The following is a 14,364-nucleotide window of genomic DNA, read 5'->3' on the forward strand; positions in this document are numbered from 1 at the left end:
GAGATAATAGTCACTCCTACTCAAGGCTGTAGATTTATTCTATTATAACATCTACAGCTACACTAATATCTACCGTTAATTAGCTTAGATTTTTAAATAACTTTTGAATATATCATAATAATGGGGTAGAAATCAACGGTTCACTCGGGGAAAGCCCCTTTGGATGCATCAAATCATCAGAACTGAGTTTGAATGAATGTGACAGTCACCTGTGACTGAGCGAACTAGTGATCATGAGTGAACATCTGATGCATGATAGTAGCATAACTTTTTACTGATGTCAACAGTCCTCAAGGCTTCATGAACTAACTCTTAATTGACACCTGTCATGCTTACATAATTGACAGTGAACATAAGGTCGAAATGGTACAGTAGTGGGAATAATTGTTTTTCTGCTCAGTCTCACACAGGAATCCATCACGGTGATGGCCATTTCAACACTAATGCCAGCCACTTACAAGTAAGCACACCTCTTAACGAGGTGTTTGGCCCTGTTAGCCAACGTGCAACAACTTGTCAGCGAGCTGTGTAGGAGCCTGAGTACAAATCAAATTGAAGGCTGTAAACTCGTAGGCTAATGGAAAATGTAAACGTCTAAAAGTAATGCTAAGAAATCCAAATTCATCACTCTTCCTCACTCCCACTGTCATCATCCATATTTCCACTCAAGACATACTCTTCCATCCCCGTATTCTTCTCCTTCTTGTAGTCATATCCCACAAAACTCATAACGCTTCAAGGACGGATCAGCATCTTGACAACGGAAATAAAAAAGGATGGCGACTTACTAAATCGATCCATCAGCGCATCCGACCACAACTTCCTCATGACTCAATTGCATCGACATCGGATTCTTCTCAGGTGTCGCCAGTCCCATAAATTTAGGCGGAGCATGACCCTTCAATCCCTTCACCGCAGATGTCAAATTTCCACTCGCATTTGCCAACGACGCCCAAACACCAGTAAGCGCCGTAACATCGGTTTCAATGTCGACACCTTCCTCTTCTCCATGCAAAACTCCATTTCCATTTTCCTTCCGAATTTGACCAAATTCACCATCTTCATCCTCATCACCACCTTGATTCGAGGGGACAAGTGATTCTTTGTCTCGGTGAGTAGACAGGAAAATCTTCCGATTTGCACCCGCACGCGAACTGAATCTTGTGGCGGTGATGACCCTTCTCTTTTTCGGATCAACTGCACCTACGGCGACATCAGGAGTTTCGACGATAGCCACCAACTTGGGTGGAGCAGTCAGAATAGCAGCTCGGCCAAAATGGATAGGGAACAGCGGCATTCCCGGACCCGGCGTCGAATGGCGGGGACGGGGAGAGGGAGCGAGGGACGATCGAGAGGATCTTACGCTCATGCTGAGGCGTTTGCTACTAACGGAAGGAGAAGGAGAAGGGGCTCCAAGGGTTATACGGCGTTGAGGTGGAAAAGTTGGAGGGGTGCGATCACGAGAAGACGTCGAAGAGGAGGTGCTGGCAGATAGGTTCTGGGTCGCCGGTTTCGCTTCACCTTCTTGCCATTGAAGATGCATGATAATCGACTTGGTGGCGCACTGATCTATTTATTGAGTCGACGTCCTGGGATGTCATGTTGAATAACTCACAGTCATCTGGGTACCCTTAGCGGCAAACCACTGTAGCATGTTGTTGGGAGCAGTGCCGACATTGTAGATCTTTGCGTTGAGCGTTGGATCCCCTCCTCCGAGTTCAGAAAGCTTGAACTGCGAGATCATTTCTCTCCTCTCTGCATGTCATGCATTAGCCTGACTAAAAGAGGACTGAAACAAACTCACTTATTGAGAACACTCTTACGATTCCATCGATCGTCACACTGACGATTCTTTCACCCTCTTCCCCGGCGCCGGCATCCCCAGCGATGATCTGTACACCGATATTGATAGTGGTCTGTTGACCGAACCGAACGACCTTTGTTCCCGCTCGCCAGTCCCAGCATACCAGTGCTTTATCTGCTCCAGCCGAGACAAGGTTCTTGGAAGAGAGGGCGACTGCACGAATGCCATTCAGATGACCTGCAAGTTGCTGCAGCGGGGTGAAGGTCAAAGACGAGTACAAATGTACGCGGCTAGGTTCAGAATATAAAGCATATATAATAATACATAGAAAGTGAACTTACCCAACATCGTGGAAACCGACAACAAAGACCTCTATGACGCTGATGAGTACGCGGATGATACGATTCGGGAGACTGATCTCACCCTCTTCTGCCAAGAAATCGACGCAGCTGACGGGTTTCTTCACTGGAAGACACTTTTTCATCTCGCCAGTTTCAATATCCCAGAAACGAATAGTTTCATCATAACTTCCACTGATCAACCTCTTGCCACGTAAGAGAAGGGTTGTACAAAAGTTGGTATGGCCATTCAGGAATCGAATCGACTGAGGTAATCCATTGTGAAAGTTGGATTCACGATGATGGAGAGAACGGTACAACGGTTCCCTTGAAATCTGATCAGTTTGAGTATGGGGAGGGGGGAGGTTGAAAGGACCCTCACCAGCCTTCGGGAGTTGCAGGTGGCTTCAGCGGGTGAGGGTCCGTTGCGGTGATGCGCAAGCAGTGATATCTCCAGATTGCAGGGTGGTGAACCATTATTTGCCATTTCTTCGAGACCTAGCGCAGTTTATGAGAATGGATACGAAGATAGATTGATTGAAGTGTGTACAGGTTCCAGCCTCAGTAGTTCCTTGACTGATAATTTCGAGAGGATGCGGAAAGCAATGTTGGGAGCCAGATGCCCCAGAACGTCAAACGTTGATTTGAGGTATTTATCCAATAATAAAATCTGAAGGCGTATATCGCCGGGTAGGCATGCTAGAAACAAGTTCAACCAGCTGCTCGAGACGCTTACTGAGTACTTACATTCGAGGATTAATGCAATCAACCTCATCCGGTCTTGTTGGTCCAGGTTGCGCAAGGCTTTTCTAATGTTCTTTTCATCGAAAGAACCCAGAGTCTTTGCAAGGTCACCATCGAATGGATCCTGGTAGTCTTCTCGATAGCCACTCCAAAAGCCTTGTTGTTTCTGTCCACCGCAAATGCAAAAGAAACTTGAGGTATCCATTGAGGTATCTATCGTGTCGGGATGAGCGCCAGTCTGATCGCGGAGCATGCGGACTTGAGCTTGCAAAGCATGAAGTTGAGCAGCTGTGGAAGCCTGAGCACGTTCCAGAAGGCGCTTGTAGTGGAGAATTTTGCGGGTATGCATGGCGAGGACCTGCTTCAAGGCAGTATTCATCTATACAGAGAGATCAAGTACGGAAACAGTACGAAAGGAAAAACAACTTGCCTCGTCATCGAGGTTTACATCTTCTATGTCTGTAAGCATGTCGACACTCATATCATCGTCCCCGTCCCATACAGCGACTGAGGGAGGGGTAGATAACATGGGTGAGGCAAGCTTGTTCTGGGGTGGCGTGTTTTGCGGCGTGGTTGAACTCTGCTGGATCCTCGCCCTGACTTTGGGACTGGGGGATGTCAGATTTATTGCCGGTGAGAGGGCGAGCATGGCAGAGGGGGATTTTGCCTTGGGAGTGGGGGTGACGGCGGAGACGAAGTCAGACGATGTGCGGGGGGGAGTGCGAGCGGGCGTCTTGAGCAGCTTTGGAGAATACATCGACGTCGTCCTCGTCAGTCTCTGCGCACTGACGGGGGCGCTGTTCTGTCTTCCGGGTCGTGAGGGCGTCGTGAGGGCAGATGGCTGGACAGGGACAGACGACGTCCGACGCGACGCGACCGAGGCTGGCGTCTTTAATCGGGTAGTGCTGCTGCCTGGCGCCCGTAGTCCTGACCTGACCGTGCTCGATGCGTTCGACGACGTGCGAGGCTTCGAGGAGGACACCGAAGACATTGGTGATGGTGCTGGTTGGAGTCCAACAACATGCAGCTCGCCGAACTGATCAGCACTCCCTTCGTCTTCCTCTGCGACCCCATCGCGCTCTCGACGACGACGGCAGCAGTCAAGGCCGTCTTGGATCGCCCAGACGTCGTTCACATTCACGTCGACGCCGTCGCTGCCTTTACCCAGCGCCTACTCTTTACTGCCATCCTCGGTGATTCCTGCGACAACTGGGATGCTTTTCTCCACGGCCTACAAGTCCTGCACGCGCAGAAAGCCCACAGCGCCTTTGTGATCACCATCGAGCACGTCTACCGGCTCAAAGAACGCGTGCCAGATGCCATTGTTCCCCTGACACGACTCGCTGAACTGGTGAGCACCCGCGCTTGCACCTCCACCCTTTCTCATCGTCCTACAGAGCCAGCTCGAGCTCACCGTCGTCTTCCTGTCCCAGACGCAGTGGCAGGACATCAAACCGCCGCTGGGTGCCTCGCCCGAGCCCTACTACATCGACCCAAAACCCCTGTCAAAACCAGGTTTGTCTACCTTTTCATTCATGATCCATATATTCATTCTTTTCTAGACATCATACAAACGCTTTCTGCTCGCTACGATGCCCTGCTCTCTGCCGCCTACGGTCCTGCTTTTGAACAGCTCTACACCCATTACATCGCCATGGTCTGCGAAGTCTGTTTCCCCTTCACACACGATATCGACGAACTCGCCTACATCGCAGCCGCTCGCTGGCCCGGCTTTGTCAAACCAGTCCTATCCTCCTCTTCTCCCCCTTCCGAAGACACCCGCCTTCGACTCTTGCGCGCTTTCACTCCCACCATCACCAGTGCCCTAGAATCACTCCATCCTCGCCTTACCAACGCTGCAGACTGGGCCGCAGCCAACGATCCCGATCCCAATATCCTGAACCAACCTCTTCACCCTACTCCTAGCACACAACAACCTGAGAATGGGTTGTCGTCCTTGCCTCGAATGTCCAAATATATTCTTGTCGCGTCTTACATCGCGTCCACGAACCCCGCAAAATCAGATCTGCGAATGTTCGGAAGAGGGCTTGATGAAAAGAAGCGACGGCGAAGGGGTACAAGGGTCCAAACCAAAACAAAACAGGTCCGTACATCTCGCTTTTTCTTCTTTCTACATCAATGAAGTGCTACTAGATTCCACCCCATCTCCTCGGTCCTTCTCCATTTCCAATCGATCGCATGATTGCAATCCTCGGTGCTCTTCTCGAAGACAACGACGTGGATACAAGAATCCCTCATCCCGAATTCACCATACCTGGCGAGTACACCGACATGGAAATTAGCCGAGTCGCAATCTACAATGCAGTAGGGTTTTCTCTCTAGCCGTTCATTCACTTGCTCTAACGCTATTCCAGGTCATGGAACTGGCTTCCATGCGTCTCCTTATTCGAACATCACCACCTGACCGAATCGACGGTCCTCCCATGTTCAAGTCAGCCATCTCACAAGACACCGCACTGCTGTTAGCGAAACAATTGCAAATCCCACTGAACGATCTATTGTGGATGTAATCTATATATACATCCCCCCTTCACCAATCTCCGAGCGACGAACCGTAGTCGTCACTGACTCCTTTCGCTGCCAAGGGTGATCAATCGGCTCAGAAATAGCCTGAAACATCATTTGCTGAGCTTCATTCGTGATAGTCGATGACCATTCCATGGTCGGAATGATGCTCCTCGGTTGCATCGTAGGTGGAGCTGGTTTGAGAGTATTGGGATTGGGAAGCAGAACAAGTGTGCTGAGAATTTTGGAGATGGTGAGGATAGAGAGAAAAGACGCCGAAGTAGTATTGACGAGGTTGGGAGGAGCGTGCGTGGAGGTGGAGTGGGTTGAAAGAGTTCGGATGGGTGCGTCTGTCGCTGGAACAGGGTCGCTGGTGATTAGATTCGGTACAGAATACTGGTCTAAAAGGGCGACGCTTCATGTCTGATTAGCCAGGCATTATACAATACTAACTCGCATACATACCTTGTCGGCTTGAGATTATCAATAGTAAACTGTGCATAAGGGTGCATGGCCGACGCAGGCAGAACCCAAATCGCCTCCGAGATGATCACATTCGCCTTTGTCCATGACGGATTAAAGATGAGCCCAACCTCCTTGCCATTCACCGAAACAGCACCAGCTTGTTCTCCAAGCTCAGCACCCTTGGCCCAAAAGATGCCAGGGTCGGCAGAGGCGACGACAAGGCAGCGTCCAGTCGGGATGTTTCCGACGAGTGTGACCTCGTGTGGTACAGAAGGCTGAGAAGGCTGCATAGGATTAGCCTCGTCCTCATCGTCTGATTCTATGGCATAACGGGGAGGTTTGTCGTCGACGGTGTGGTCGTCCATAGCAGAGTTCCGAATCTGGAAAAAGTCAGCTCCAATCTCTTCTCATAACCCACCACCATGGTCCGTCTTTTCCACCACTCTACCGTCCAAGTAACTAAATGTCTATTATTCAGAGCGACAACGCAGGCACGTCGTCCGCCATCCAACACAATCATCTAAGCCTAACAAATGCACAGAATACAAAGAGGCTTTCGCACTTTTCGACAAGCGCGGCACTGGTGCTGTCCCTCGCGATGTCCTAGGCGATCTTCTTCGTGCCCTCGGTCAAAATCCAACACAAGCAGAAGTCGCAGAGATTGTCGCGTCTGCTCCTCGCGATGGTACGCGAATCCCAAGTCTCTTTCTTTCACTTCTTATTGATTTTTTGATCTAGTCGACTACAAAACCTTTCTCACCATTCTCAATCGTCCCGATGGCTTCAAACCTGCAGGTACTCCAGGTACTTGTCTTTTGCTATCCTCATCGTGCTCGTCTAACACAAATGTAGAGGAGTTCATTCGCGGATTCCAAGTCTTTGACAAAGAAGGCAACGGCTTCATCGGTGCCGGTGAACTAAGATATGTCCTCACCCAGCTTGGCGAAAAAATGTCCGACGAAGAGGTCGACGAGCTCCTCAAGGGGGTCCAGATCGGCGCGTAAGTGTCTTTTGCCTCACATTTCTCAAACCTTACTCCTCCCAATCAAGCGACGGCAATATCAATTACGAATCCTTTGTCCGCACCATCCTCAGCCAGTGATCATCTGCGTTTTCGTTATATCCAATGTATCACTCTCTATACACCTTGCATTAGTCATTTCTATTCTACTCCTCGTCCGACTCTGTCTTGTAGCCATCATCCTCCGAAGAGCTTTGTGAGCTCCCCAACATCTCAACAACAACCTGTCCACCCCCCTTGAGCATCGACAATTCTCCAAGCCGAACATCCCGTTTCCAAGGTATCTCTAATCTCGGGTAAGCCATCGCCAACTGGAATCCCCACCAACTCGTCGCTCCTCCAACAGCCACAATCTGTTTCTCAATCGCCTTTTCACCACCAGTCTCTTTACCTTCTGGTGGCGTGACAGGATCATCTTTGGGTTCAAAGTGTGAAGGAATCAGCTGAGAATCGACAAAGGCATATAATGCCGTTAGACTTGTTGTCAATGCAAAACTTTGCACAACGCGCGTTCCAGTTGGAAGTCGAATTGCAATACGAAAGTCTCCTCCACCTCCAGCCGCCATCATCGGACCAACAACAGCCTTCCTTGTCCAACACCGCCAAACCATCCTGAGCTCCTCCCTTCGCCTTGCCTCCGCAGCTTCCTGTTCCTGTTTCAGAATCGCCGCTTTCTCTACTTCCTCTGCCTTTCGTTTCGCTTCCGTCTCTGCTTTTTCCGCAGCAATTTTGGCTTCAATACGTTCTTTGTCACGTCTTGCTGCTTCTTGGAAAGCACGATCTTGTTCGTCTCGAAGTTGACGGTCTCGCTCTCTTTCACGCTGTTGCGCACGAAGTCGTTCAAGGAAAGGATTTACACGGGGTAAAAGTTGTCGATCAAGATGGTCTATGAGGGTTTGGGCGGATGTAGGGCCTGAGCTGGAGGGATAAGGTTTGCCTTGGTGGCGAGAGAGGACAGTGAGGACTGGTTGTGGAGAGCTGGACGAGTGTGAGCGAGATGAAGATGAAGGTGTTCGTTTGGGTTGTAAAGCCACAAAGGCAATAAAAGGATACGTCGTTGCTTGAAGCTTTTCAGAAGCTAAAAAGACCAAAGTTGAAATGAAACTATATTGAGGCGAAAGATCCGACGAACCATTCCAGGCCTCGAGGTCACGCACATCTCCACCCCACGCAAGGATATCGTTGTTGTAGAGAGCTTTCACAAAGTCAGAGTTGGTGAGGGTCGCCCTAAATATTGAAATTTAATCCAACCAGTAAAGAGAAAACACAAAAATTCGTTCATTACCTTTTGAATTCTGGAGTATCGTCGTGCTCTTCCGTCAAAAGAATGACACACCCAATCTTGAATTCTCGCTGACAAGTTCGCAAGAATTGGTCATAGCTAGAAATGATAAAATCGGGCAAGAGTTTCTTGCCTTCAGCCAAACAATCGTCTGACTGTGCATTACGTGCCGACACCCGTGACGGACCAGCTTGCATCCCCGTTGTCGAGGTAGACACACGTGGGGTTTTGGTGCGGCCGATACACACGGCGCCGAGCTCTTCTTCGAGTTCTCTGACCCATTTATCGGGGCCACCCGCTCGACGCCTTGGCTGCGGGCGGTAAAAGTTGAGGGAAGTGAAACGGAACTGGGGAACAGGAATGCGGAGGATGCCAAAGATGAAGCGGACGACACTGGAAAGGATGTGAAGAGGAACTGCGAGCAGTGACAGCAGTGGCCGAGCCAGTGCATAGAGCATCCGAGTATTCTGTAGTCTCCGTCAGCCTAACATATTAATAAGTACAGAACGTGGATGCGTACTGGGAGGACCTGGTTCTGCGGTGGCTGGCGCTGTGCGCTGTCGTCGACCTCGAACGCCTCAACGGCAGACGTAGACGTGCTCGGCGCAGGAAGTCCGCCGCCGCCGAATATCAGTTCAGCTGCCCGCTGCGCGAGAAGAATAAATGAGCACAGAATACACCAAGGCCACCCGCTCTGCATACCTCGACATCCCACTCGGTGCTCTCGAGTACGCCAATCGACACGTCGTCGCTACCCCCATTCGTGAGCTCGCGGAGCTGGTTGAGAGCGCGTTGTTGGCTGTCGGTGAGGTTGCTCATCGTGGTCCAATTCTGTGTTTGGCCCTGTCACAATTTATTTTTCTCTTCCGGCTCCATGACCCTCGGAAAACGGAAAGAACGAGAAGACGCTGCAGTTGCTCATGGGTGTGTAGAACATCATCGTCATTCTATATTGACTGACTAGCACTCCTCAGGCCGACGCTGTTTGTCTCTAATCTACCCTACACCGCTACCTCTGTCGACATCCAAACCCTCTTCTCCGATATCGCTCCTGTGCGCTCAGCGTTCGTCGTCACAGAGCATGGAACAGGCGTATCAAAAGGTGTCGGCTACGTCTCTTTCGCTATGAAAGAAGATGCAGAAGCTGCATACCAAAAAATTTCAAAAGAGGGCATTTCTCTCGTGGGCCGAAAACTAAGAGCTGAATGGGCCGAACACAAGGTGTCGTCTGCGATCTAACACCATCTTTCTATCGCCTTTCTCAACTATCAACAGCCAAAACAAAAACCAAAAGATGAGGAAATACCAGCGAGCAAACCACGGCCCGTATCGCATGCCCCCAAAGCACCTCACGATCCAGTTGCCATTCGTACAATCATTATCTCTGGTTTACCGCAAACCTTAGATGCAAAACAACTTTGGAAAAAAATCAGAAAATATGATGGTGCAGAAAAGGTCGATTGGCCATACAAGTCCGAAGATGGCACCGAGGATCCCAGTATCGGTGTGTCTCCTCATCCTCACTACATGTTTTTCTTGACCTACTGGTCAACCCAGCCCATGCCCTGTTTTCAACACCTTCCGCTGCAAATAACGCCGTCACCAAACTCCATGCCCACGTCTTCAAAGGCTCATTACTCTCCGTTGCCCTCAAAAAACGTCTAGAAAACCTCTCTAAAGCTGCCAATCCAGCTAAATCCAAACCCACTGACACCAAAACAACGACTACGCTCGCACCGAGTCACGCTAGCCGTCTCATCGTTCGCAACCTTCCCTTCGATATCACAGAACAAGATCTACGAGCCGTATTTCTTCCATACGGTCCTATTCATGAAATTCATATTCCAGGAGTCGAGGGGAGCAAAACACGAACGAAAGGGTTTGCATTTGTCTGGATGTTGAGTAAACCAGACGCTGAGAGGGCCATTGAAGGATGTAATGGGAAACTTGTACGTGCTGGGGCAGCCGAGGCCATGATCACGGATAAGCAGAAGAAAAAGAAACAAAGAAGGTTGGAACAAAAAGCAAAAGAAGCTGAACAGGACCAAGGAGAAGTAGAAGAAAATGAAACAGAGCAAGGTCAACAGAGTAAGGTCATGTCGGAACGCACCATTGTCGTTGACTGGGCGATGAGCAAGAACAAGTGGGAAGAAGAAAAGGCCAAGCAAGAGCAAGAGCAAAACCAGGATGTCAAGATGACGAGTGAGGACGAGGACGAGAGTGAGAGTGACGAGGAAGGCAATATTGGCCTTCATTCAGGAGGCGAGGACGAAGACGGTGCTCAGTCAGAAAATGAAGCCGAAGAAGATGAACCTGTTAAACCTCAACTCCCGCCTCCAGAAGTCGGTACTACGCTGTTCGTCCGAAATGTGCCCTTTACCGCCACCGATGATGAGTTACGGCTGTTATTCCGCTCATTTGGTCCCTTGCGTTATGCTCGCATTACCATGGATCTAGATACCGGTCGATCTCGCGGGACAGGCTTTGCGTGTTTCTGGAATTTAGAGGATGCTGACAAAGTCATTGAGCAGAGTGACCTTTTGCGCAAAGAAACGACCGGAGATGCCCCCACTGTGCGTCACCCGTTTGATAACCACTCGAGACACACTCTCATCTTTTTCTCAGCCTGTCAAGAAAAATCCGTTTGTCCTACCCTCCATCCTTACACCCGATCCTTCTGCAAGTTTAGCGCAAAGCCTGGTCTTGCATGGACGCACACTCGACGTAGTTAGAGCAGTCACTCGGGATCAGGCTTCTAAACTGAAGGAGGATGGAGAAAAGGCTCGTCAGAAAGCAGATAAGCGGAACATGTACCTACTCAGGGAAGGAGGTAAGCAGGATCTTTTGTTATCAAGTTCATCTCTCTTAAATCTTAAAACTTCTTAGTTATTCTACCCAACTCGCCTCTGGCCAAGGATCTTGCGCCTGCAGACCTCGAGCGAAGGACAAACTCTCACAATGCAAGAAGAGCCTTACTCAAGTCGAACCCCTCATTATATATTTCTCGCACAAGGTTAAGCGTACGACAAATCCCCTTATTCGTGACCGAACGTGTACTCAAGCGCTTGGCACTTCATGCTGTTCGTGCCTTTGAATCTGAAGTCAAGGAAGGAAGTAGGGTTGGGTTGACTACCGATGAGCTTACGGAACCTCTACCTACGGCCGAAGATGAAGACAATCCACCTGCAAAGAAACAGAAGCGATTCACTGGTCGTTCGACGGCCGTCAAACAAACCAAAATTGTCCGACAGCAAGATCGCGTTGACGTCATCACCGATAAAGGCAGAAGTAAAGGATATGGGTTTGTCGAGATGCAAAAACATTCTGACGCATTACGCGTCCTCAGATGGGCCAACTGTAATCCAGATATCGGGCCACTATTTGAACAATGGTCCAAAGAAGAACTCGAAGACTTGTTGAAGATGGAAAAGGCAAAAGACGTGAAAGAGAAAGATGATGCGAAAATCAAAAGGATCCGACATGAGATTGAGAATGGCCCTGCGAAGAAGGGAAAAGCGTCGTTGATTGTTGAGTTTTCGATTGAGAACGTGCAGGTTGTGCAGAGAAGGAATACCAAACAACAGGAGAATACGGGTTCAAAGGTAAGCAGATTAACTATATCAAGGTCGACTGCTGTTGACGCTAAATGACTAGCCATCGAAAACGCCACGCGAAGCGCCGATTGAACAGGCGGAAAAAGTTGATGACAATGTGTCACCAAAGAAGAAGAGAAAGGTGGCTGTCAAGGACGAGGGAGACAACACTGCTCCGAAGGCTGGGCATTCTATAGGGTCACTTATAGGCAGAAAGCGAAAGGAACGGAAAAAGAGACAAAGGTAGAATAATAATGTGTTATAGTATGGCCGCTAGCGGCGCAACACAGTGGGCTTTTCAATGCCTCAAAGCAAGCCTGAGGTCGTCTTCCAGTAATAAGTATGTGAGCGCTTCGGAGCTTTTGATGTTTTTTGATCCGTTGAACCCGAGCGTGACTTGAACATCAGTTCGATTTTCCTTCCTCCATACATGTGGGCTGCTCGACGTGCTTCCCAACGCTGCGGTTCAGTCTTTGTGCGTCGTCTCAACGTGTTAAGCGCGTCAAACACGAAACCATTCTATGTTACCACACCCATCTTCTACCCAAATGCTGGTGCGCCAACTTAACTCGTCCGGCCTGGAACCCTGTTTTGAAGCTTTTCCCAGAACCACACATCGGACATTTACAAACCCTGCTCATTGGCGACATATATGCTCGTTATAATCGCTTAGCCCGTCCCTGGAACCCGGTCCACTTCCTCGCTGGTACAGACGAACATGGGCTTAAGATACAACAGGCTGCTGCTGCTGCTGGAAAGGAGCCCGGTGCTTTTTGTGAAGAACTAAGCAAACGGTTCCAAGTAAGTCTTTCAATCCATATAATTGTCTTGTGAAAGTCAATTTGCGAGTCTTCTAGGAACTAGCAGAAGCCGCAAGCATTCAATCAACTTCGTTCGTTCGTACATCCTCACCCAAACATCGCAAAGTCGTCGAACATGTCTGGAATGAGCTCACGGCGAAAGGCCTCATCCGCAAAACAACCTATGCTGGTTGGTATTCCGTTACCGACGAATGTTTCTATACAAAAAAGCAAGTCGTTCATGCCCCCACTCCGGAAAACCCAGAAGCCCGTCACGCTATTGCCACTAATTCTGCCGTCGAATGGCACGAAGAAGAGAATTACGTTTTCCGTCTGAGAGAATTTAGTGAGAAGCTGCTGGAACATTACAACGAACATCCAAACTCGATATATCCTGCACAATACCACCTTGACGTCGTACAGTACCTCAAAGCAGTCATTGATGGTGCACAAGGAGAGGGTCTGGACGAGCTTAGCATCTCCAGGTCGATTGATCGATTGAGTTGGGGTATTCCGGTCCCGGGAGACCCTTCCCAAACCATTTATGTCTGGTTTGACGCACTTTTGGTCTATCTCTCCGGGGTAGGGTACCCTGATTTTGAAGGAGCTCCGAAAGACCTGCTGCCCTGGCCACCTAACATGCAGATCATCGGAAAGGATATTCTACGGTAGGAACTTCCGGGTCGTTCACTTTCTTGACTCTAATTCATTATTAGATTCCATGCTATCTATTTGCCATCCATATTACTTGCACTTGATCTTCCCCTTCCCCATCACATTCTTGCGCATGCGCACTGGACAGTCGACCAGAAGAAGATGTCCAAAAGCGTCGGAAATGTGGCGGATCCCATGAAAACCATTGACGACTACGGAGTCGATAAAGTGAGGTGGTATCTTGCTCGCGCGGGTCGTTCGCGTACGGATGTTGGTGTGTACCACTAGTCTTTGATGCCTCACATGCACTAATGAGTCTAGATTGGTCGCAAAACGAGCTTGAGAAACACAGCAACGAGATCCAGTCATTGCTTGGCAATTATGTTCTCCGTGTAACGTCTAAAAAACTTTTCAAATCCCTTGATGGAACTCAGGAAATGTCAATCAAGCAAATTTATCAGCATTACAAGAAGCAAGATGATTCTAAGAGCAAATCGTTGGTCGATCTTATAGACACACAACGCACTACTCCAGCCAGGGTGAAGCACGGGATAGAAAATTTGGAGATTGCTGAAGCAGTGCGAGCTTTGGTTTTACTATTGCGTGAAGTTCGTTTGATCTCTAGGTCTAGTTGGTATTTCGTTGCTAACATAGGTTTTTTCTCAGGGGAATAAAACCCTCACAGAACTCGCACCTTGGAAAAAAAATACTCCCCCAGAGTTGCTCTACGCAAACTATGTCACTGGTCTTGAGACATTACGTATAGCGGGTATCTGTCTCCAGCCCTTTATACCAAGCACAGCAGAGAAGCTATTGGATATGCTGGGATTGGAAAGGGAAAGAGGAAGAACGTGGAGAGCTGTAGAAAGGGTTGGTGGAACAGATGCATGTGAGAGGGTCAAGAAGGATATCATGGATATCCATGGTGTACCTCTGTTCCAATCTAAGAAACCGCTTCCTGCCACTGTCGCTAAGCCGGTTTGAACATTTGCTTGTAGTCGCTTCTCTGCACCATCTGACCATGTCTAGATCTAATATCATTATTGCCATCCCCTCCTCACTGGAGTTAACTCTCCTTGGTGTTTCCACGTGATCGTACAAGGTTGAAAGCCGCATGTTCTGCTAGCTTCATCTTTT

General features: G+C 49.2%; 5 protein-coding genes across 5 annotated transcripts; 3 read left to right on the forward strand and 2 right to left on the reverse strand.

Annotated features, from left to right (window-relative positions):
* Positions 1-535: 535 nt before the first annotated feature.
* Positions 536-3,846, reverse strand: AGABI2DRAFT_188160 (hypothetical protein). Its single transcript, XM_006456042.1, has 10 exons — positions 3,317-3,846; positions 2,890-3,265; positions 2,693-2,841; positions 2,525-2,640; positions 2,228-2,469; positions 2,146-2,176; positions 1,805-2,094; positions 1,616-1,755; positions 789-1,564; positions 536-733 (listed from the first exon to the last, which is right to left on the reverse strand). Exons 1-10 carry the CDS (start codon positions 3,641-3,643, stop codon positions 625-627), a joined length of 2,556 nt encoding a protein of 851 aa, XP_006456105.1. The 5' UTR covers positions 3,644-3,846; the 3' UTR covers positions 536-624.
* Positions 3,847-3,907: 61 nt separating this feature from the next.
* AGABI2DRAFT_210859 (hypothetical protein) lies at positions 3,908-5,862 on the forward strand (the record flags this gene model as incomplete). The annotated part of the gene is made up of 5 exons (XM_006456043.1): positions 3,908-4,237; positions 4,284-4,401; positions 4,449-4,990; positions 5,041-5,211; positions 5,262-5,862. 5 exons carry the CDS (start codon positions 3,908-3,910, stop codon positions 5,415-5,417), a joined length of 1,317 nt encoding a protein of 438 aa, XP_006456106.1. The 3' UTR covers positions 5,418-5,862.
* A 1,005-nt stretch (positions 5,863-6,867) lies between these two features.
* Positions 6,868-9,014, reverse strand: AGABI2DRAFT_195348 (hypothetical protein). Its single transcript, XM_006456044.1, has 5 exons — positions 8,883-9,014; positions 8,701-8,826; positions 8,184-8,647; positions 8,031-8,125; positions 6,868-7,976 (listed from the first exon to the last, which is right to left on the reverse strand). The coding sequence occupies exons 1-5, from the start codon at positions 8,997-8,999 to the stop codon at positions 7,045-7,047; spliced, it is 1,734 nt and encodes a 577-aa protein (XP_006456107.1). The 5' UTR covers positions 9,000-9,014; the 3' UTR covers positions 6,868-7,044.
* Positions 9,015-9,052: 38 nt separating this feature from the next.
* Positions 9,053-12,083, forward strand: AGABI2DRAFT_188163 (hypothetical protein; the record flags this gene model as incomplete). The annotated part of the gene is made up of 7 exons (XM_006456045.1): positions 9,053-9,104; positions 9,155-9,401; positions 9,456-9,684; positions 9,738-10,753; positions 10,806-11,010; positions 11,067-11,782; positions 11,835-12,083. Coding segments are annotated over 7 exons (2,651 nt in total), but the record flags the coding sequence as incomplete, so codon positions are not given.
* Positions 12,084-12,203: 120 nt separating this feature from the next.
* Positions 12,204-14,302, forward strand: AGABI2DRAFT_210873 (hypothetical protein; the record flags this gene model as incomplete). The annotated part of the gene is made up of 6 exons (XM_006456046.1): positions 12,204-12,327; positions 12,381-12,574; positions 12,631-13,241; positions 13,290-13,501; positions 13,549-13,835; positions 13,894-14,302. The coding sequence occupies 6 exons, from the start codon at positions 12,204-12,206 to the stop codon at positions 14,209-14,211; spliced, it is 1,746 nt and encodes a 581-aa protein (XP_006456109.1). The 3' UTR covers positions 14,212-14,302.
* Between the last annotated feature and the right edge of the window lie 62 nt (positions 14,303-14,364).

This window comes from Agaricus bisporus, assembly GCF_000300575.1.
Source record: "Agaricus bisporus var. bisporus H97 unplaced genomic scaffold AGABI2scaffold_12, whole genome shotgun sequence".
In the NCBI taxonomy this organism is placed as follows: Eukaryota; Fungi; Basidiomycota; class Agaricomycetes; order Agaricales; family Agaricaceae; genus Agaricus; species Agaricus bisporus.